General features: G+C 43.6%; 1 protein-coding gene across 1 annotated transcript; it reads left to right on the top strand.

Moving 5' to 3' along the window:
* The first annotated feature begins 1,289 nt into the window (after positions 1-1,289).
* Positions 1,290-23,201, top strand: ANXA13 (annexin A13). Its single transcript, XM_061607477.1, has 11 exons — positions 1,290-1,320; positions 4,247-4,322; positions 6,654-6,748; positions 8,854-9,024; positions 9,565-9,598; positions 9,691-9,770; positions 12,695-12,763; positions 14,759-14,860; positions 17,623-17,698; positions 18,785-18,897; positions 21,803-23,201. The coding sequence occupies exons 1-11, from the start codon at positions 1,306-1,308 to the stop codon at positions 21,920-21,922; spliced, it is 951 nt and encodes a 316-aa protein (XP_061463461.1). The 5' UTR covers positions 1,290-1,305; the 3' UTR covers positions 21,923-23,201.
* The last annotated feature ends 522 nt before the right edge of the window (positions 23,202-23,723 follow it).

Genomic DNA, 23,723 nt, shown 5'->3' with positions numbered 1-23,723 from the left:
AGCCTGCCCACCAATGCCCACAGTCACTTGGCTCCCCACTGGCAGCACTGCTTTGGTCTCTCCTTCCTGCTTATAGGCACACAGGGAGGAAGGGCGGGATGTATCTGTGTTGGAATTGCTTTTTAATGTTTGTAAACCTTTTTTCTTTTTTAAGATATCTTCAAAGCTTGTTTAAAAAAATGTTTTTAAAGATGTTTTCTTTTAATGTATTTTAATGTCAGTTTTTATGATGTTTTAAAGTGTTTTTAGTACTGTTGTCTGCCGCCCTGGGTGGCACAGCGCTGTAATGGACCTGGAACAGAGCAGCTGCTCTGCTCCTGACCCAGTCAGTACCAGGTACTGCAAGCAAGCACAAGGCAGATCCTGGTGGCTACTTCACTCCCTCATATCCATGCACTTGGTGTTGGCAGTAACCAACAGAACCAACAGAAATCCTATGTAGAGCCCCTGAAAATCTAGAGCCAGGACTGAATAACATAAGGAGAGCCTGCTGAACCAGGCCAAAGGCTGTTCTAGGACAGCTTCTTGTTCTTACAGTGGCCAACCAGATGGCTATGGAAAACCCACAAGCAGGACCTCAGCATCACAGCTTTCTCCCCACTTGCGCTCCCCCACACATGGAACTCAGAGGCATATTTCTCTTCTGACAGTGGAGGTAGAACGTAGCCATTGTGGCCAGTAGCCATTGATAGCTTTATCCTCCATGAATTTGTCTAATCTTTTAAAGCCACCCAAGTTGTTGGCCATCTCACTATATCTTCTGGAAGTGAATTCCATAGCTTAACTATGCACTGTGCACAGTACTACTTTGTGTCTGTCCTGCATGTTCCAACATTCAACTTCATTGTGATAGACTCAGATTCTAGTATGACTAGAGAGGGCCTATTCACTTTTTCTAAACCATGTTTAAACAAAGCTGTCTGAGGTTGCTTCTACTCTGGTCCAGTGTGTGTGTGTGCGTGCGTGCGTGCGTGCGTGCGTGCGTGCGTGCGTGCGTGCGTGCGTGCGTGCGTGCAACCTCCATATGGAACTTTTGGAAAATTTTCTGGGGGAATCTCCTCCCCCACCATAGACATTTTTCTGTTAGAATACATGTGGCACCATTAGATGATTACTCTCAACTGCAAGTGTTTACAGCCCCCCAATATTAATAAAGGGATGACGTCTTCCTACTGAACAACCATATATGGATTAAATGACTGAGATAATGCCAGAGGTTATTTATTAATCCCGGAACTGTAAAACCATAAAACCTAGGTATTAAGAGATGCTTATCCTAGTCGAGCTCTTGAGTTCGAAGGAAAAATGGGCAACTTTCATGTAAGTAATCTTCCTCTTCGCTATCCCTTCCCCCTCAGCCTTATTTACTATGGTGGTCTAAAGAGCCATTTTTCATGTCTGCAGCATACATAAACTACTCAGAAGGGGGTAATTTTAATCAGTGGGGCTGAGACTAGGGATGGGAGGAGAAATGTTTACAAAAATGCATATATTAGGGGGAATGTGCCTAAAAACAAATATATTAGTGAAAATAACATAGAAAATACATTATATGACAAATGGCTTGCAAAAATGTGTACATTAGTCAAAACTGCCTACAAAAATGTGGGTTTTTTTTTTTGAGACATCCATACTAAAATGCTGGAGAATTTTCATGAGGATTTTTTTTTTAATTGCAAATTGCTGCAGAAATGTGGAGAACTGAATTCAAGATTGGTAAGATGAGAAATGGAGAGAATCAAAACTGACAGATCTTTCCATTCCTAGTTGAGACCAAAAGGCACTTCTGGTTACTGTTGTTTTGAAGCTATCTTGGCTCTTTTGTGTTACCACAAGAGAGGATAAAAAGGAAATAGAATAATTACATTAACAATGTAGAGAGTTACTTTTTAACACCATGTTGTAAATAATCAACACTTCCATATCCATTTTAAATCTTGTAAAAGGCGCATGCATTTAAATGTGGTCAATTAACTGATAGAGGTCAAAGCCAGTTGATTCATGAAATAAAAATGTTGGTGGGCACAGCCCTGAATGGAACTTGCGCCATGTTGCAATGATGGGCCTCTCAGTTTGCAACCTTGAGAACATGCTTATAATTCTATGTTCTCTGACACAGTGGGAGAGAAAGTAGACATGGCTGTGGCCAACTGTTTCTCCCCACCTGTCTTCTGCCCTTTTTTCCCTTGCCTGCAGTGTAACACACCGCAAATCCTGGTCATTAGATCATGTGGATGATGATGCAACCAGGACAGGCAGCTGAAGCCATGACTACCTTGTCTCTGGGTACATCACAGAATTTAAATTTATATGATCTGCATTCATAACTTAGTTTTCTCCAGAGGCCTCTTTAAAATTCTCTGAACTAAAAACGAGTTAAGCATTAACCCAGTGGTAGCCAACATGGCACCCTCCAGATGTTTTATTATTTATTTGACTTATTTAAATAAGTCAAATATTTTAAAAGTATTTAAAAAGTCTCTGAGTTTCAAAAAATTAAAAACTACAACTCCCATCATCCCAGACCATTGGCCGTGCTAGTTGGGGCTGATGGGAGCTGGAATCCAAAACATCTAGAGGGCATCACATTGGCTACCCCTGTGTCACATGGGTATCACATGACACAAATAGGGGCTGTTTCCCCAGTTCTGTAAGTATGAGGAAAGGAATTAGGTTTGCATAGTGATGAGGTTACAGATTTGAAAGCTGTGAATTTGTCAGCAAAGCAAAGGGAGAGCATGCATCTTGAGATAAATGAGGCCCCAGAATGCGACTCAGCTATAGACCAAAGAGACTGTCCTCTGATCTCAATTGCAAACAAAACTCAGTAAGTTCAATTTTATCGGCTGTCCTAATGCACACACTCCTTTTGCTCCATTTCCTATATTATACATGATTGGGGGCAGACTCAGGTTTAAACAAATGGTTCTCCTGCCATTACTCCTGGTTTGACTGTAGTCCCATTCTAGTTCCATTCACTCATTCCCTCTCTATATACATAGCAAATGTGTATATGTGGCAGAGGCAGAACCATGCCCATTAACCCCACCCCTGATGCCACTGTGGCCACCAGCCGCAGCTCTGACATCTAAGCATTCATCCTCTTCCCCCCCCCCGCCGTGTACAATATACAAGTATAATGTATGAATGGGGAGGGCATCCAAACAATGAATACTATGTTATCTACCATTGCTGTCGACTGTGAGTGGCAGATTGCTGTCGTGGTCATGTCATGCTTGTGGGTTTCCTATGGGCATCTGGTTGGCCATTGTGAAAACAGGATGCTACACTTAAGATGGCCTTGGCCCTGATCCAGCAGGACTTTCTTATGATTGTGTTATCAGGATTAGCCAGAAAGAGTCTACTGTCTCCATGGAGATGGTTCAAATAATCTATATGCTAACACCACCCACGCCCTTAGTAAACCGTTATTAAGCTCTGACGAACTTGGCTTCTGTGTAGTTTGAATGTTCAGAATTCATAGATTTACAGAAAAGTCTATGAAACTGTATTCTGTTGTCCAGGTATTGTGGCTCCAGAGTAGGGATGAACAAATCTGTCAGTTTCAGTTCTCCAAGTTTCCCATTTTTTTCTAATATTAATTTCAGTTCTTTGTATTTCTGCAATAATTTGCCTTTAAAGCACACACACACACATCCGTCAGCATTTTAGTGTGAATTTCTCCCAATAAACACATTTTTGTATGGGTTTGACTAATATACACATTTTTGCAAAGCATTTTCCCCTAATATAATGCATTTTACAAATTGTTTTGCATATTATGTTCACTTTACCCTAGTATTTGCATTTTTGTACAGCAGGTGTGGCGAAGCTTTGGCCTTCCAGATGTTGCTGAACTACAACTCCCATCATCCCTGGTCATTGACCATGCTTGCTAGGGCTGATGGGAGTTGTAGTTCAACAACATCCAATGGGCCAAAGGTTCCCCACTCCTGTTGTGCTCGTTATTACTTGGCTGGAGAATTGCACTGCAAAATTCAGAGAAGTGTGAATTTTGAAGGATGACTGTGTTTCAGTTCACATTTTGTTTCAAAATATGGGGATTTGGTAAGTTTGCTTTTAAATGAGAACTGAATCAAATTTCTCCCCATCCCTAGCTGTGACCAAGCCTAGGATTTGTCCCCTGAAGCTATATAGAAGGGGCAAAGGGCAACAGAGAGAGGCAGTTGTAGGGGGAGCTCTATGGTCACCCACCTTGCTGAACTATGTTCTCTGCTTTTTTTAGCCAACTGTTCGGCGCCATCATGATTTTGATGCCGGGCGGGATGCCAAAAAGCTTCGTAAAGCTTGCAAAGGGATGGGTAAGGATGCTGCTACTTTTCCTGCATAGCAAGAATCCTATGCGGAGGACCGTACCTATAAGAAAAGGATGTGCTCTTGTTTAGGTGTAAGACCTGCCTTTCTCAGTTGGGCGAAGGAAAGGAAATCTCTAAGTTAACAAAATTGGATGGAGGGTTGAAACTGACAAAGCCAAAAATGGCATTCGCTTTACAACCAGCATAGAAACATGGGAAGCTGCCTTATACTGAATCAGAACATTGGTCTATCTACTCAGTTTTGTCCACACTGTGTGGTAGTGGCTCTCCAGGTTTTCAGGTAGGGGTCTCTCTCATCCTTACGATTTGAATCTGGAGCCTTCTGCATGCAAAGTAGATGCTCTACCATTGGGCTGCAACCCTTCCCAGGTGGCCCTCCCTTCAGGAAATCAGAGACATGAGCAGTGGGACAGACTTTTCCTTGATAAATTGCTAGGAAGTAAGTGCAATTTCATTAGACTAGGAGGGAGATCCTGTCCCCCAGAAGCTTGCCTAGAGAGAATGCAACCGTCTCTCACCCCCAGATTTAAGAAGACTGTTGCTTAGTCTAGCTTATTGTGCAAGTACAGTGACTTAACTTAAGATGCTAAATGACATGGTGTCAATAGAGGTTTCTCTTGTATACTGGCAGCAGCTTCAAGGAGCCATTTTTTGTGAAGACTGCTGCAGGGAGGGAAGGGTTAAACTCCTCCATCCTCTATAGTCCCATTGCTGCTAGCCACCCTCTGCAGATGCTACTTACATTTTAAAAAAAAACTTGCACATTTCTTGCATCCATACATGTATCGTGATGTCCAGTTTAGCCCCATAGTCAAGAGTTTTGAAGATACCATATTACCGAAAACTGTTCAAACAGCAATGTTGATCTCACCCAGCAGAGATTCAGGCATATATGAGGGCAAAACTCCACACAATTGTAATCCATGCTTTTCCAAATACAGTTGGCCAGTTTAAACACACTGTGCATGAATATTTGGAAGAAAATGCAGCCGTAAAGCTCCAATCTGGAATATACTCTGAATTAGGGTTTCCTACTGGAAAATCACCCATTCTCAGGTTATTACTTGGCTTCAAAGGTGCTGTTTGCTGTAAACGGCACCTTTGGGTAAAACCAGGAATGGGCAGGGAGGGTGATTTTCAGCAGGAAACTGCCATATAGGCCTGATCTATAGCATGTTCCAAGTAAAAGTGGTGGTTTAAGCATGCTATTATAAAGCATGAATAATGCAATGTGTAATTTGGTTCTGCAGCAATGAAATCTAGCAAACAGAACGCACACAGTCAGTCAAAACATTTCTATGTTAAGAAAAAGAAGTTAGTGTGACCTCAACTATCAAGTGGGCCACAGCTAATCCGAATCAATTGTTTGATGCTTTCGAATTAAGGAGGAGCAAATTATTATGTAGCTGAAACACAGTGGCATAATAAGGAAGGAAAGAGGGTTGCTGAAACCATTTGAGCCCAGGGCAGAACTATACTTTAGTTTTATTGAATGAATGTAGAGGCACTTGCAGGGGAGGATAGGTGCGTGAGTGGAAGGGGTACTTAACGCCCCCTTCATCTGTTTCTTCTCCCCACCAAATTCTCCTTCTCCCTCTGAGACTATTTTCTTTTCCAGTTTTGCAGCCCAACTAGGGAGGCACCATTTGTAAGGGAAAATTGGTGGGGAAAGGGTTAAGTATGACCCTCTTAACCGCTTATTGTCTCCCAAAAAATTCTTCTACATAAGTATTATGAGAGATTGTGGAGGCCACCAAATTAGTTGTCAACATTTTATGTGCCAATCTTGTTCAGTTGTTGAAAAAGTCACCATTTAAATATCAAAAAATGCCCCTTCTTATTAGGGATAAAGGAGAAATTCAGTTCAGTTCATATTTTAATATGACACCACCTAACTGGCATTTCCCAGTCCCACCATCAACACTCATCTGGTCTGGAACCACCCTCTGAGTCCATTAAGTAAGCAGCTACAAATACAACAAAGTTATACAAGCTCACTTACCAAGTTGGTAAGATTTGGTCAGTCAGAAAGCCAGAGAAGCAGTCGTATCATTCTCAGAAAATTACACTCCAGCTCACGTCATCCCTAACCACTGGGCATGGTGGCTGGGGCTGATGGGATCTGGAGTCCAACAACATCTGGAGGGCCAGAGGTCCCCCATTCCTGATCAATGGCTTACTATGTGGCATTCATTTAGTGCTAGCAGGTGGGGACAGGCAGAGGAAAGATAACTGATCGTCACCTCACCACTTTACAGGAGAGATTCCTGATGTCAGTTTCAATTTGGCTTCCTTCTCCCCATTCATATTTTCCAGGGACTGATGAAAAGGTCATTATTGAGATCCTGTCCAACCGTTCGTCAGACCAGAGGCAACAAATGAAACAGAAGTACAAGGCCATGTATGGCAAGGTGAGGGTTATGGGATCATAACCATTATTATGGAGTGCTCTCTGCTTGGAGAACTAGGGTGTGAGCTCATAACAGTATATTACTTTTGAAATGTATGTGCTCCCACAACCCATATTTCTCACCTTTTAGAGGAGACATTTCTGATATCCACCAATGAGGAATGGTGCAGTTCCTGATAAGAGTCAGAGAGTGTGAGAGAGAACCTAAACGAGCTCTGACAGTTCCTCCAACCCTCCAGAACAGACTTGGGGAGAGTATGTGGTGTGTGCGGGGAGGAGGAGAGGGGGGACGTTCCATTGCTCAAGAGGCCATCCTTGCACTGACAGGATGGTTACTTAGAGCTGCCATGGATGCAAGCCAGACTGTTCCATTAAGGGATCGTGGCTAACAGTTGCTGAGAACAGTGGAGGCTGGTCAGTTGGAGCTAGTGGGGCACCACCCCACTAACTTCAGACTGCCCTCACCTGCCAACCTTACCTGTAACCAGTCCAAGGGCTGGCCCTGGCTGTCAGCTTCCTCCTTCTCCTCAGTCCGTGTTGCCCTTGTAGGACTGAGCAGGGAGGAGGATGGGGACAAAACTAGAATGAGTTGGCTCTGGCTCCATCTGTTGTTTGGACTCACTGCCTTCTGCCTTAACTGTCCCGGTGGGCACTAGCCACCACTAGCTGAGATGACCTGTTTGCCATGGAGAACTCAGTCAATAAATATTTGAGTGCAACTACTTAATCCCACTGCAAACTGGATTCTAACCCTTGTTGCATTGGGATATGTGTGTGTAGGGCAGTTTCCTTCTATAGTTATTCCCTCTATTTCCAATGTTCAGGCTACGAGTGCCATTTCTTACATAGCCAAAATGGCACTGTCCACACAGAAGGAGGAAGCATCAGCACAGGTCCAGGAAAACCCCAAGGTTTGCAGGAGCACGCACAAAAAAGTGGTGAATTAAAAACCTTAAAAGCGGAACAACTTTCACTTGCGCAATGGCACTTTCCCACCCCTTTTCCTCTCCCCATACATGCCCTGCACCATTCCTTTGCTCCAAAGGGTTGGGGAAAACCCCAGAACAGATTTAGGGGGTGTGGAAGGGGAGAATGTTCCTTTGCGCAAGGAGAAATCCTTGTGCTGATGGAACATTCACCTTAGTACTATGTTGAATACCACCCTGAGCATGTCCAGTGGGCACGGAATGCTGCTGACTGCCTTTGGGAGAGAGGGGGAGCAGAAAACTAAAGGGGAGGAAGAACAGACTGGAATGGAATGGCTGGAATACTGAACAAAGAGCGCCGTACACTTCAACATTCTATTGCAGGTCCCACTTGTGTTGCTGATTCCCAGTCCAGATTTTGCCACACCAGCAAACTGGTCAGAGCTAATGGTCTCACGTGGAGATGTGTATCTCCATCTGCATCACAAGCAGCATCCAGCCAGTTTAATGAGGCCAGATGAACATCACAACACAGATGGTGATTCAGATTTCATCTACTTCAGCTGCACAGAGGGAAAGCTTCTTCCGTTTATGGATCCTCTGTGCTGATCTGGCATGTTGATCTCTGTAAGCCATGCATCACAGCACCAGTAGTGTAGTGGCAAATTCAGAGGTTCAGGGTCCCTTCATGATAGTCACAGCCAATGTTCCACCTTTTTTTGTTGTTGGGTTGAGAATGAGATCCTTGTTAATGCCTTCTCTCACAACAACAGACATCCATAGGAGCCAGAACACTTTTAAAGAGAGAGTGTTAGCTACTGAAAAGAGTATTCTCAATGGCTGACTCACCTTCTATCACTCTGATTGGCTCCAAACAGCAGGAAAGGGCAAGGAAGCATGTTAGAAGACTCTTATCAGTGGCTAATATGCTCTGTTTTCATGCTGATTGGGTCACAGGATGCTGGAGACACAGGATGCTAGAGACATCCCAAAACAGTAAGGGGTCTAAGACACACACCCCAAGACCCTGGGTGACTACACTCCTGCACAGCACCCCTGCACAGTTCCCACAGATCCTCTACCTGTCCATTTGATTGATGTAGGATATCCTTGACTGTGGTTTAAATGAGTTTTCTTATCTTTTTCTTCCCCCCCCCCTTTTCTTTTTTTGCTTTCTTAGGATCTGGAAGAAGTGCTAAAAGGAGAACTGAGTGGGAATTTTGAAAAGACGGCACTAGCCTTGCTGGACCAGCCATGGGAATACGATGCCAGAGAACTTCGGAAAGCAATGAAAGGGTTAGGGACAGATGAATCGGTACTGATTGAGGTCCTGTGCACACGGGTCAACCAGGTAAGGCTGCTTGTGTTTCTGGATCACTTTGATACATCTTTTAACCCAAAATGTTTTTAAAGTACATAGAAAGACTCTGTCTGTCAGGGATCCCAGGGCTTAAACCAGAAGCCTCATGATCTGGTAGCAAGCCCAGTGAACCAACTGAGACGGTGTATGCTCAGCCACAGAAGAGAGCAGTATATGCAACATTGACCCCTTTGCTGGATTGATTTCTGGTCTGGATATGGGACAAATAAGTGACCATTGGCAATTTCCACTCCCATATCCATTTTTGTCGAAATTCTCCAACATCTCTTTCTCCCTTCTGTCTTCCTTGTGTGGAAAAATAAGACTGGCACAAGAATGTAAGAACTGCCTCGCTGGAGCAAACCAAGGACCAGTTTTCTGTTTCCAGAATGCTTAGAGGCACCAGCCATGGTTTAGATTCTAAACTATAATGAACACAAACCATAGCTTGTTATGATGTATGAAATGAGCTGGTGTGTCTGCGTGTTTTAAAAACTGAGATGACGCTTGCTTTTGTTTTCTTTGTCTCAGCAAATTGTAGCCATAAAGGATGCCTACCGAAGGAGTAAGTGATATCTTATTTCAAGAATTCCTCATTAAATGAAAAGGTATGAGCCCCAGACATGCGAAAAGTCAAACTCTTTCTTTTCTCCAAAGTCTTTGACAGGGATTTGGAATTTGATGTCAAAAGTGATACAAGTGGGTCACTGAGAAAGATACTCCTCTCTGTGTTGAAGGTAAGGGTTGGACTATTTCTCTGTCGGTGGGGAACCTCAGGCTTGGGGGCTGAAAACAGCCCTATGGGCCTCTCTATCCAGCCGTTGGTACTTTCCCCAGGCCACATCCCCTCTCTAAGGCCACATCCCTTCCTGTCCCTGCTCTCTGCTTTCCTGAAGTGCTTTTGCTTGGCTGAAATGTGCTCATGAACTGTGATGATACCTTTTGCTTGCCTGGATGGAGAGCTCTCTCTCTCTGTGTATGTATATAGAAACATCTGACTTGTGCATGACTGGAATGTAGCCTACTCTACAAACGTAAGAGTCACAACTGTTGCTCCACCCACTTCTGCCTCTGGCCCTGCCCACCACTGGCATGTTTAGTTTAGGCTTCTCCCTGATGTATTTGTTTCCTGCATTTGCTGCTTTTTATGTGCAGAGAGATTTTTTTTTAAAAAAACAGCCTCTACTACATTGCCCTCAGTTTGAAGTAGTACAGTCCAGAACTCTACCACCTCAGACTGCAATCTTAGCCGGCAGCAGTGGGGCTTAAGGGAGCACTGTAGCATCCATAGTCTTGCCATTCGAGCGGAAGGGAGTCTGGAACAACTGCCTCTTCACTATTGCAGCTCTTAGACTGGCACAGCAAACAGACCCGGATCAGACTCATTGTTGTGACATGTCAGCAGAAGAGCAGGCTCTGGATCCAGTGGACCCTGTGGTTTTTTATGTTCCTTTTTTAAGTGTGGCCCACAGGTGGTCATTAATGATCTGTTTCTTTTTCCTCTGACGTCTTTTCATTTTTCCACTGTCCTTTTTATTCATGAGTCTCCACTAGCATCAATTTTCATTCTGAACTCTGTAATTATGGCCTGTTTATATTCCTATTCAAGTGCACTGCACAGCAGATTAAGGCAGATGATCAAGTCAGTGTCTTCCCCCCTGCTGCTTACAATCAACATCTCATTCTCCCTGCTGCTTTCTGTCTGTCGGGTACAATCAACACTTCACTGACATCAGTGAAAGGAAATTCACATTTGAAGAGCTCACACAGAAACTAGATCGATAAAAGTATCACACTATCGATTATTTCAAAGTGATCTTTTTTAAAAAAAAATGAATTGGAAAAATAGAAAAATGAATAAGAAACCAGGCATGGAGCGTTGCTACTTCAAAATTCTCTCTGCAAAGATAGAGAATATCAGAAATAATAATATGATGGCAAATCTGATTATTGCAGAGATGGAGCCCGTCACCAGTGCTGTTCCAGCTGCACCCCATCCCTGCCCCTGAAACACCCCATTTTGGCCATCGCTGGTGGTGATAGCATCTGCCTGCCATTTCAGCAGGAGCAGTGGAGTGCTGCTTGGTGGTAGAATTCCCCCACCAAGGGTGGAGCTCCACCAATGGCAATAGCCAGCAGACCTGGGCAGGGGTGGGCAAAGAGGGCCTCATCCAAGCCCCCCCACCCAGCATGGCAGATTGGAGGTCTGACTTGCTCTGCGCACCTACCACCTACCTTCTTATTCTGCTGTGCCAGGATTTTCTTATCTCGTCTGTTCTCTTGAGCTACTGTTTAGAAAAAGCTCACAGGCTACAGAAGGTTTCTTTTAGGGACAAAATGGACATGAGAAACGGGTGAGAAAGGAACCAGCTTTGTTTATCTTTTTTGAGCAGTGTTTGTCGATATTCACTAGAGGGCAGCATAAAAAGCAGTGTGCTTCTTTGTCATACGGTTTTAAATGTTTGCAAAAGAAAAGAAAGGACGCTTCCCCTCCAGCCATTTCTCCAGAGTTAACACCAATCCCGTTGCACTCAACCTCCTTTTCCATCGAGAATTTTTGTAACAATTTGAATTTGTTTGGCTCTGTTGCCTGACCAGTGCAGATTTTTGTTATTTTTAATTTGAATTTTTGATCATTCATATTCCTGCTCTCTCTCAAATTGCTTATAATTTTATTGTGTTCTTTTTATTAGGGATCTTAATTTTCCTGACTGCTGCACTGAGGGTCTTTGGCTGGAAAGTGACATGTCACCTCCAGGCTGTCAGGGTTTTGCAGGAGGGACTCAAGTAGGGAATGGGGAGAAACTTGAATCGGTTTGCATTTAAAGGTGAACCTACCCAACTCACACTTCCGAAACAATACAAGGAACTAAACATCCTTCAAAATTTGCACCTCTATGAATTTTGCAGTGCAGTTCTCCAACCAAACAGCGTGTACAAAAATGTATATACTAGGGCAACATGTGCATACAAATGCCTATGTTAGTGAAGGTAACACAGAAAAATGCATTATATCAGGGGAAATTGCTTTGCAAAAATGTATGGGCATCCCTGCGCTAAAGGGTCATGGTGTGGAGGAAACACTCAAAGAATCCTGCAGAATCCTCCACCTTAATGACTAACAAATTTACGGAAGCATAAGTTTTTGTAGACAAAGGTTTACTTCATTGTTTAATTTATTTATGTATTTCTTAGATTTGTATCCCACCCTTCCTCCCAGTAGGAGCCCAGGGCAGCATTCTCCTTCATTAAATACAGTGTTGATATAGGCAAACAAGAACAAATCACAAAGTGTATATTCTAGCTAACGAAGGTGATTCCATTTGAGTTTCATATGAGGAAAATTCCAGGGCTTAACTTGTGCTAGAGTTCACCTGGTTCAGTTTCAATGACAGGAGGACTCAACTCTGGTGCGTATGAGGTAAGGCTAGATGAGTTACGGAGTCCCTTCCCTCACCCACTGAGTAGTAACTACACATTGGAAATTAAGAGGAAGTGCTTTGGGATCAGAGAGTAGCACTGAGGAATGCTTAAAATGGCGTATGTGTCCCTTGTGAAAGTGAGTAGCCTGGAAGGAAAGGGGAGAAACCCACACTTTTAGGGGAAACAACCTGTTCTTTATTTGTGCTTTTTCTTAATGTGGTATCATTTTTTTTTTCAGGCTAACAGAGATCAAGGGATGGAGAGCGATGAAAGCCTAGCCCAGAACGATGCCAAGGATCTCTGTGAAGTAAGCATAATAATGATAAACATAAACACACAGGTAGAGCAGTTATTATGAAGGTTCTGAAGCAATCACACAGGCAGGCAAGGTGATGACTTCAGTACCCTGAAATCAGCCTCAACATCATCTTCCCAGCGGGATCCTCAAACTGGTGCTTTCCCAACTATCCAGCTTCTTCCTCTGCCATAGGGATGGAAAGACCTATCAATTTCAGTTCTCTCCGTTTCTTGTTTTTCCAATCTTAAATTGGGTTCTCCACCTTTCTGCAGCAATTTGCTGCAGAATCCTTACGAAAATTCTCCAGCATTTTGGTGAGAATTTCACCTACTATTTTTGTATGAAGTTTTAACTAATGTACTTGTTTTTGCAAGCAATTTCTCCTAATATAATGCATTTTTGTAGGTTTGTTTCATTAATATATTCTTTTTCATGCACACTTTCCCCTAATTATATGCATTTTTGCAACACTTCTTAGTTGGAAAACCGTATCGCAAAATGTGGGTAAGTGTGAAGTTGGAAGGATGGCTGTGTTTTGTTTCTCATGTTGTTTCAGAAAGTGCAAACGCGATAAATTCAGCTTTAAATGTTAACTGAATCAAAATTCTCCCCCACCACTATTCTACTAGAGCAAGCAAAGGATAGTCTTTATCTTTCCATCCTGCTGTTGGGTAATATAATAATAATAATATTTAATTTGTTTGTCGCCTATCTGGCAATTAGCCACTCTAGGCGACGTACATTAAAATGAGATAAAATACAAAAATTTCAAATGCAAGGCTGAAGGGGAACTGTAACAAATGGTGGCAGCGGTGAAGAGAATAACAATACCAGTATTCAGAGTCTCTGGGAATACTAGTATTGGGACGTTACTGGTGGTTGCCTAGCAGGGGGATCTGTTGAGATCTGTGCTAGAGCGGATAGGTAAACCATAAGAGAGTGCGGTCCGGACTGGTGGAGTCCCTGGTGGTGCCTAGTGACAGGCAGTAACCACGCGCAGGTAGGAACCTGACAGGGAGAGCCAGGGAAGGTATGATTTGCATTGCAGGTGTTTGGTACAGCTAACTGCCCATCAATTCCCATTAAGCAAACTCTTTAATATTCATCGTCAACTAACAGCTTTCTTGATGATTTATTCCATTGGTAACTGTCCATTGCTAAACTGTAAGGAAATCCCTCTCTAAGGTGGCCAAAACAGAGGAAATGCATCACCAACAAACAGGGGACGAGGAAACAGAGATTTGCAAAACATTATCATGTGCTAGTTTACATGTACAGATACAAATTTAGAAATAATTATTATAATTTAAATGGAAGCCCTTGATCAGGTAGCTTATGTGCCTGGATGGCTGTTCAGTCTGCTGTTTAGGGATGGAAGGATCTGTTAATTTCAGTTTTCTCAGCCTTCCAATCGTAAATTCAGTTCTCCACATTTCTGCAGGAATTTGCAATTTTTTAAAACCATCGTGAAAATTTTACTGCTAATTTCTCCCAGTAAACGCATATTTGTAAGCAGTTTTGACTAACGTACACATTTTTGCAACCAATTTCTCTTAGTATAATGCACTTTGTATGTTATTGTCACTTCATTTTGATGCACACTTTCCCTTAATGTACACATTTTTGTAAACATTGATTGAAGAACTATATCGCAAAATTCGGGTATGTGTGAATTTTGAAGGATGGCTGTGTTTCAATTCTCATATTGCTTTGGAATCTGATAGATTCATCTTTCAATGTGAACTGAATTCAATTCCTCCCCCATTTCTACTGCTGTCCAGGTGCTGTTGGTGAGCAACTTTGAGGCCTTCTGTCCCCTATAAAACAAGATGTACAGCTAGTCTATCTCCACGCACACACACACACACACACACACACACACACACACACACACACGGCTTAACCTGCATTTGCATTCCTATAGTTCAAATTCCTTCTTTTCTTATCCTACCCTCAGTGGATAAGACTTGAAGCCTGTAATATTAATGGTATTCTATCTTTGAGGCAGGAGAAGGCCGCTGGGGAACCGACGAGCTGGCTTTCAATGACGTCTTGGCAAAGAGAAACTACATGCAGCTAAGGGCTACCTTTGAAGCCTACAGGCATGTAAGTACCCTTGTTCTGTTGTGGCAACTGTTCCTTTACTCTAAGGATCTTTGTTGAGCAGAGGATGGACTCGATGGCCTTATAGGCACCTTCCAACTCTACTATTCTATGACCATGCCACTCGTGCCAGTGGGTCAAATACTGGCCCAGTTTCTACTTTGAAAGTGCTATCGCTGTCCCTACAGTGAAGAGTCAGGACAAATGTAAAGTGCTGAGCTATTGTTTTGCACATCTGTTTGCCTATATGAGACTATGTGGAACTATTGTATTGGATTATGGTCATGGCCTGTGACCAGTGAGACTTGAATCAAATCTCTGCTATGAAGGTCACTGGAACCTTGGACCAGTCTCTCTCTCACTTACTCTATTTATATAGAGCAGGGATGGGGAACCTGTGCTCCTTCAGATACTGCTGGACTCCAGTTCTCATAATCCTTGACCATTGGCCATGTGGGCTAGGCAGCATGGACAGTGGAGTCCAACAACATCTGGCGGGCTAGAGGTTCCCCGCTGCGGATATAGCACCACCAATGTGAGCATAAGAGGAGCTGTGCTGGATCAGGCCAAAGGTCCGTCTAGCCCAGCAAACTGTTCTCACAGTGGCCAACCAGAAGCCTGAAAGCAGGACCTGAGTGCAACAGCACTCTCCCCTCCTGCAGTTTCCAGAAACTGGTATTCAGTGGCATAACATCTCTGACAATGGAGGAAAAACATAGCAATTATGGCTAGTAGCCACTGATAGCTTTATCCTCCATGAATGTGTCTAAACATCTTTTAAAGCTGTCCAGGTGGGTGGCCATTACTACACAGAAATGCCATCACTCAGTGGCAGAGCAAATGCTTTGCATGGAAAAGGCCCCAACTTCAGTCCCTGGTGGCTCCTGCTGTGGTTACAAAAGACTCCTGCCTGAAACTCTGGAGAGCTTCTGCCGGTCTGTTGACAAGACCAGAATAGATGGACCATTGATCTGACTCAGTAAAAGGCAGCTCCTAAGTTCCTATGTAGCAGCGGATCCTTTAGTTAAATTATGCACTGGACAAAGAAGTATTTCTTTTGTGTCTTCCAATATTCAGCTTCATTATATGACCCCGAGTGCTAGTATTATGAGAGAGGTATGCAATTGCAGAGTGCTTCTTATGTAGTGCCATCAATGAGCATGACACTTTGCAGAGTACAAGAGAACAGGTCTCACTCCCCCAGCAGAGTATCTTGCAATTTTTAATTCAGCCCGGTGCAGACAAGCGAGGATGAGAAAGGGAGGCTGTGAAACAAGAGAAGAGTACGAGTCATTTCTGTTAAAGTTATTTCAGCTATCCTTCATTGGAGGAAGACTTTAAAAAGTGTTGTTTTAACTCGGTTCTAAGCCTTACATTAAGTTTAAAGTTATTTAAACACCTCATTTTTAAAAGAAATTGCACTTGAGTAAATCCCTTACACACTAAAAGTAAGGATCACCTCAAGCCTCCCCAGGCTCTTCACTGACTAATCAGTAAAGTTGCCAACTGACCGGTAGAAGGTGGTCTGTTTTTCACACAAAAGATCTTTTGCATAAAAGCTAGAATTTGGAGCCAGCTGCCAGGATTTTTTTTAATAATTAAGCTGGAGTTTTTCAAGTCAAAATCAGCGACAGGATGTAGCTCAGTAGCAGAGCCTCTGCTTTGCAAGCAAAAGGTCCCCGGTTCAATCCCTGGCATCTCCAGATAGGCTGGGGCAGGACTCTTGCACGAAACCCTGCAGAGGTGTTGCCAGCCAGTGTAGACAATTCTGAGCTAGATGGGCCAATGGTCTGATTCAGTATAAGGCAGCTTCTTTATTTCTATTATAGGTTGGCCTCATAACATTCAGTCATTCGGGTGATGCGGTCCTAGGCACCCACCACTGTAGCTGCAATCTGCTGGGGAAAATTAGGGTACAGACAAAGCAACATTCAGATCTTCTTACTAAGAACTGCTGCCTGAAACCCTGGACAGCTGCTGTCAGTCGGTGTCGACAGTACAGGGCTAGATGGGGCCCATGATGTGACCCAATATAAGGCAGCTTCCTATGTTGCAAGCCCTGGAGAGCTGCTGCCAGCCAGTGTAGTATCATAACGCAGTTATACAAATCTATGGTGCAACTGCATCTGGAATACGGCGTTTAGTTCTGGTCGCTTCACCTCCAACAGAATATTGTTGAGTTGGAAAAGGTTCAGAAAAGGGCAACCAACGTGATCAAGGGGAAGGACCTACTCCCCTAGGCAGAATTGTTACAACTTTTGGGCCTTTTTAGTTTTGAGAAAAGGCACGTAAGAGGCGAAACGTGATAGAAGCAAATAAAATTATGCGTGGTTTGGAGAAAGTCAATAGAGAAAAGTTTTTCTCCCTCTCTCATGACACTGGAACTCATGGAATTCATGGGAGCAGAGAGCTGTTGTGATCAGGTCTGGCTTGCAGGACTCCAATAGGCATCTGGTTGGCCACTGTGAGAACAGGATGCTAGACTAGGTGGGCCACTGGTCTGATCCAGAAGGCTCTTCTTATTTGTTTGTTTTAAGACATTCCTATACCGCTTAATGAGCTATACATAAAATGAAACAATAAAACAATAAAATCATCATTAAACTAAATGCTACCTTAAAACACCTGCTGGAACAAGAAAGTCTTAGTCATGTGCCTGAAGTTCAACAAGGAGGGTGCCTGTCTAATCTCAGTTCTTATGTTTTTACCTACTAAACAAGTATACAAAGGGCAATTATGAGATTTGTTTGTTTATTGCACTGTAGCTTACTGGCAAAGACATTGAAGATGCTATTAAGAGTGAAACTTCTGGAGACCTTGAGAAGGCGTATCTAACTCTTGGTAAAAACAAACTTTAACAAAAATCATTACCACTGGAAATTGATTGTGCTTCTAATTGCTACACTGAATTAAAGAATGAGATGGAGGTTCTACTTTAGCTATCATGACTAGCAGCCATGGATAGAGGTGCTAACCTCCATTAATTTACCTAATCCTTTGTAAAGCCATTCCCCCCCCCAAATCCTGGGCAGTGCAATATAATATATATTTATGCAAGCGTGTTTGTGTGTGCACGTGTGTGTATGGTAAGCTACTGTCAATAAGAAAGTGCAGGGAACAATTTATGATGGAAGTAGTAGTACTAGTAATAGAGTATAAGGAACAGTGTGTGCTAAATGTCATTGATATGCTGAAGACGTATTCCTTTCCTTGTATCTAAATGTCCTTTGATGAAGATATGAACATAGCTTGATTTATGCTAAATTTACTGACTGCATTGTGATTTAGCATTATGAGGATGAACCTATGCCAGCCTTGTTCTCATGCAGTCCCTCACTCCTCTGGTGTGGCCTCAAGAAGATCAGAAGCTTCCATTTCCATTTTTTTTATTAACTACAGTTTAGTGTTCCATCCACACTCTGTGGTTAATCTTAACTATGATTTACTAATTTATGATTTATTTCATAAACCACAGTTTGAAGGTGACTTGTTTTTGCTAGCCATAATTAAGACAAATGCACCGTTCGTCTGGATTCAGATGTCACAAGTTGCAGTTAGTCTAAAATGGAGGCAAAAGCTTTAGAATTCCTCTTCATGGTCATGCCAGAGGACAGAGAGTACAAAAATGCAAGGTTTGCATAGGATAAATCTTGCAGTGCACTTGCTGTGTCCCTGATCTAGCAAAAGAGCTCTGAATGCAAGTAAGCTTTCTGTGTATTCTGTGAATATACAGTCCATCCACATCACAAAACTCATGCTAAAATGACCAGAAACATCTTTTTATGAAAATGGGGGTGTGCATCCACATCTGTTGCCGCCAGTTTTGACTTCTTACCTGCAACAACGGCTGGGCTAGGTCCATTTCTACCTTGAACTTACCCTCTGACAGCCACGATTGTGTTGTCCTCATAAAATGTTTTTCTTTAGTAAGATGCGCCAGGGATTGCCAAGCCTATTTTGCTACTCGCCTGTACGATTCCATGAAGGGAGCGGGGACTGATGAGGAGACTTTAATTCGCATCCTGGTGACGAGGGCTGAGGTGAGCCACCTGGGGGATTAGATTCTTAAAAGCCCATGCAAAAGTGGTACAGAGCGGACCAATAATAATGCGTGATAGAATATAATCTTTTAAAAGTGATTGGATAGAAAGAGGGTGTAAGAACTTCACTCGTGGAGCACATTTGCCATTCTAGGAATATGCAGATGAACCCCTCATGCATTCAGTGAATGTGCAAGTGGAAAGCAGGGCCTGCTAGCCATACTCCTCATGCTGATGTGCCTCCTAGACACAAACCTTAGTGGCCACAGGTGTGGTGGTAGCATGAAAATGGGGTTTCACCCATACAGATTTAAGCACATACGGCTCCTCCATATAAGCAGTAACCCTCGCCAATCAGAGCGTGGCATGCAGGCACATTGGCATCAGGGGGCATGGCTAACAGGCTCAAGCTTGTTCCGCCTCTCATGTGTTCACTGAATGCATTGGGGAATGGATGTCCTCTCAGGTCTCCTGACTGTCTGCACGGAAATATGACTGAAGCTGCTCACCAGAGTTGAATAGGCCCATTTTTATGGCCTCGTTTCAGACTTTGCATGAAGGCTACAGACTCCAAAATGGATCTGAAAACATCTACAGTGTTTCTAGGCACCATCATATTCCTGATGGTGATGTTATATGAAAAGTGCCAAGTCCTAGGGACCTCAGAGCTTATGGCACATCTCCCAGTAGGATGTGGGATCATTTGGGAGACATTTCACATGGTTATGCTTGGCCCACTTCTCCAAACAGTGAGAGTTTCAGGGATGCAGTCAGGGCCAGCACAAGACATGGCACTGCCTGAGCCAAGGCCACTGCTACCCCTCCTCTTTCATCGCCCACACAGCCATGCAGAACTTGGAAAAGTTACTTTCTTGAACTACAACTCCCATCAGCCCCAGCCAGCATGGCCACTAGATTGAGCTGATGGGAGTTGTAGTTCAAAAAAGTAACTTTTCCAAGCTCTGCCAGCCATGAAGCTCACTGGGTGAAGTTGGACCAGTCAACACCTCTCAGCCTCAGAGGAAGGCAATGGTAAACCCCCTCTGAATACCGCTTACCATGAAAACCCTATTCACAGGGTCACCATAAGTCGGGATCAACTTGAAGGCAGTCCATTTCCATTTCCATGAGGATTGGAAGCTGCTTTATACTGAGTCCATCTAGTTCAGTATTGCATACACTGACTAGCAGCAGCTCTGCAGGTTTGCAGAAAGGTGTCTCTCCCAGCCCTACCTGGAGATGTTGGGAACTCAACCTGGGACCTTCTACTGCCAAGGAGATGCTCTGCCGCTGAGTTACATCCCTTTTCAGCTTCCTGATTTTGCACTCAAATGTTTTTTTTTTCCGTATGCTCCAAATGGTGCCTACATATGGAGAGGGCTTGGGGTTCACAAACCACAGTCAGAAAAGTGTAAGTGAATGTCATGGGAGTGCTCACTTATCTTCTCATGCTAGTTTCCTTCTTTAAAAAAGTGAAGGTTCTGGTCTTGATCTATAGAGTATCAAAACGGCTGGGTCTATTATGCCAATCATCTGGAAGAGAGAACTCAGTGGGATCATCCTAAATTTGGGAAACGAAAACGAGTTGCAGGAGATTTGCCATATGGGTGGTTGCAAGAAACTGATGAAAATGGACAAGTCTACTTTGTTGATGATGAAATTTGATGGAGAAGAGATTCAGGGCTGCTAATTGTCAGACCCAGGATGTGACTCAGGAACCAGACCAACGATTGTAGTTAATTCGTGTTTTATTAGGGTAATGTCCAAACAAAGACTGCGTTTTCTCATGAATCAATACAGGGATACAGGTCCTGCGGCATTGGGAGAAAGTTGACAGAGCAAGGGACTTCTTCCCGCCTGTTCTTTAAGAAGGGGCCAAACGGGAGCGCAATCTTTCGCTCCTCCTTAACTGCGCCTCAGATACTGCCCGCCTTCCCCCCCTTCTCTCCTGTCTTTTCAGCTGTCTGCGTGTGCACGGTGAGGGGGGAAGCATCACCCCCTCCTCTTCTGAAGTTTCCGATTCCAGGATGGGGGATAGGGGAGGGGCTGATGGTAAACTGCCTCCCCGCTTTTCGGCTGTGAGCAGCCCTCCCTCTTTCCCCTCTTGCTCTGAGCCTCAAAGAGGGGGAGGCGTGAGAATGTCCAGGGAGGGCTCAGGCTCCCCGTTGCTAAGCGACCTTATCACTGGCAGTTCCTCTGTTTCGTCTTCGCTCCAAAGGGGGGAAGTTCCTCCCCCTTCCCTCTGCCATCCATCCGAATACTCTTCTCCCAACTCTCCGGGATCCAGCTCCCCGGGATTGGGACCCCAGCTCTGCCTTCCGACACTAATAGAGATATCTTCTCATGAGACAATTATAGAACTCTCTGCTGCAAGACAGGATGGTGACTACTTGTTGAGAAGACCATATATGCAAAAAAAAGAACTGGACAAATTATTTTGGAAGAGGAGCTCTAGCACTAGCTGCTGGCTTTAATGGCAAAAGTAGATTCTCCATGTCCAGGGGAGGGCAGCTGCTTTTTGTGGTTGGGCCTAACTACCCACCATACCCCACCACACCACACCCGGACCTCTGGATCCAATTGAATATTGAAAAACCCTGGCTGAATGCAATTCTCTTATCGTGACACGTGTAAATGGTTTTTTTCTTTTTAAAAAAAATAATGTTATTTGTTATTTAATTTTCAGAATTGCATTAGCGTATCGATGTATTATGATGTGTTGTTATATTCATGTTTTTGTAAGCCGCCTTGACGGCCTTTTGGCCATAAGGCAGGGTATAAATTTAATAAATAAATAAATAAAAATAATTTTCACCTGTGGCCCAAAGAGAATTCTCTGGTATGTCAAATGGGGGCATAAAAAAACCCCCTCATGGCTCCTAATCTCTTCTCCTTTGCTTTTAAGATTGACCTTCAAACAATCAAGGAGAAATTTCAGCAAATGTACAGCAAGTCTCTGTCCGAGGCCATCCAATCTGAGACTTCAGGAGATTTCAGGAAACTGCTGCTTGCCCTGCTGCACTGAACCCCTCGCGGAAGCACGGGTGTCTAAATGAATGGCTTATTTAAATATGTGTCAGGGTGTCAGGTTTATGCAGGGTATTACTTCACATGTCCTTCTGCTGTATATTTTTTTAATTGTTGCTGTTCTTATGCATAAGATCGGGGTGAAGAACCTCAGGCTCAGGGGTTGAATGTGGCCCTCCAGACCTCTCTGTCTGGCCCTCAGGATCCTTTCAGGCCACACACTCATCTCCCCAGGCCATGCCCTTCACAAGCTCTGCTCCATGCCTTCCTCAAGAGCTTCTGCCTACGAGAATGTCCCTTAAACTGTCATATTGCTTTTTACTTGTCTGGATGGGGGAACTGAATGATACTGGGGTGGAGGAGAAACTTCTGACTTGTGTATGGCTGGAATGCAGCCTACTGTATAAGGTTAAAGGTCACACCTGTTACTCCACCCACTATTCCCTCTCTGGCCCTGCCCACTTTTTATTTCTCATCCCGTCCACCACTGGCTAGGAATGGAAGAAAAATTCAATTCAGTTTCCCTAAGTAGAGGGGTTGATTGTTAAACCACTCTGGGAATGAGAGCGCTGTGAGGGGAATAGGGGGTCTCCTACCAACTTTCAGCACCCTCAACAAACTACAGTTCCCAGGATACTTTGGGGGAAGCCATGACTGTTTAAAGTGGTATGATACTGCTTTAAATGTATAGTGCGGATGGGCCCTTGGAATAGTCTCAGGTGGCTGGTACTGGGTGTCATTAAATGGCAGCACATTTTAGCTATTGAATTTATTATTATTGTATTTTTATTCCCAGGGGGAGGCTGTTGTGGAGTTTTCTGCCTCAGCTCCAAAATAACTTTATTGGGTGTTATATACTTCTGCATGGAGGAAGAGCACCAACCATTTGCTCGTCTATTTCAGGCACCACAATGTCTTGGGCTGATCATTCTTACCACACTCAACAGTTCTTGTAACAGGAGGCAAGCCTTCCTGCACAGGCAGGGAGAGGAGCCAGAGTAGACTCAGGTTCCCCTCTGAACCCAGCCAAGAAGCTCACTTGGTTTGGCCAGGAACCAGCGCCCTGTCCTTGGGTTGGCTCTCATCTCTGGGAGCCCAGGGGACAGGGCATTTGAGTTCAAGTTAGGGATGGACGAATCTGTTCCCTCCATTTCTCATTTTTCCAATCTTAAATTCAGTTTTCCACATCTCTGCAGCAAGTTTTTGTTAATCCTCATGAAAATTTGTCAGTATTTTAAAGCAAATTTCTCCTAATAAATACATTTTTGTATGTAGTTTGGACAAATGTACACATTTTTGCAAGTTATTGCCCCTACTATAATGTATTTTTGTTTTTCATATTCGCTTATATATTCATTTATATCCACATTTACCCTAATATATGCAGTTTTCCATGTGTTGCTTGGCTGGAGATCTGCATTGCAAAATTTGGAGAAGGGAGAATTTCAAAGGTTGACTGTGTTTTGGTTTGCATATTGTTTTGAAAATTGAGGATTAGGTACGTTTGCCTTTAAACGCACATTGAATCGAATTACTCCCCCATCCCCAGTTCAAGTCCCACCTCTGCTATGGCTCACTGTGTTACTATAAGAATGCCAAACTCTATGTAGTCTAGTGTGCTTCCAACAGCAGCCAGCCAAGTGCTTATGGAAGCTCAAGAACCAGGCAGGGACCCATAGTGCAGATGCTTTGCATGCAGAAGGTCCCAGGTTCAATCCCTGCCTCCCTAGTTAAAAGAATCAAGTAGCAGAGCTTGGAAAAGTTACTTTTTTTTGAACTACAACTCCCATCAGCCCAAT

Source organism: Rhineura floridana, chromosome 1 (assembly GCF_030035675.1).
Source record: "Rhineura floridana isolate rRhiFlo1 chromosome 1, rRhiFlo1.hap2, whole genome shotgun sequence".
Lineage (NCBI taxonomy): Eukaryota > Metazoa > Chordata > Lepidosauria > Squamata > Rhineuridae > Rhineura > Rhineura floridana.
This window is presented reverse-complemented; position numbering and strand designations above follow the sequence as displayed.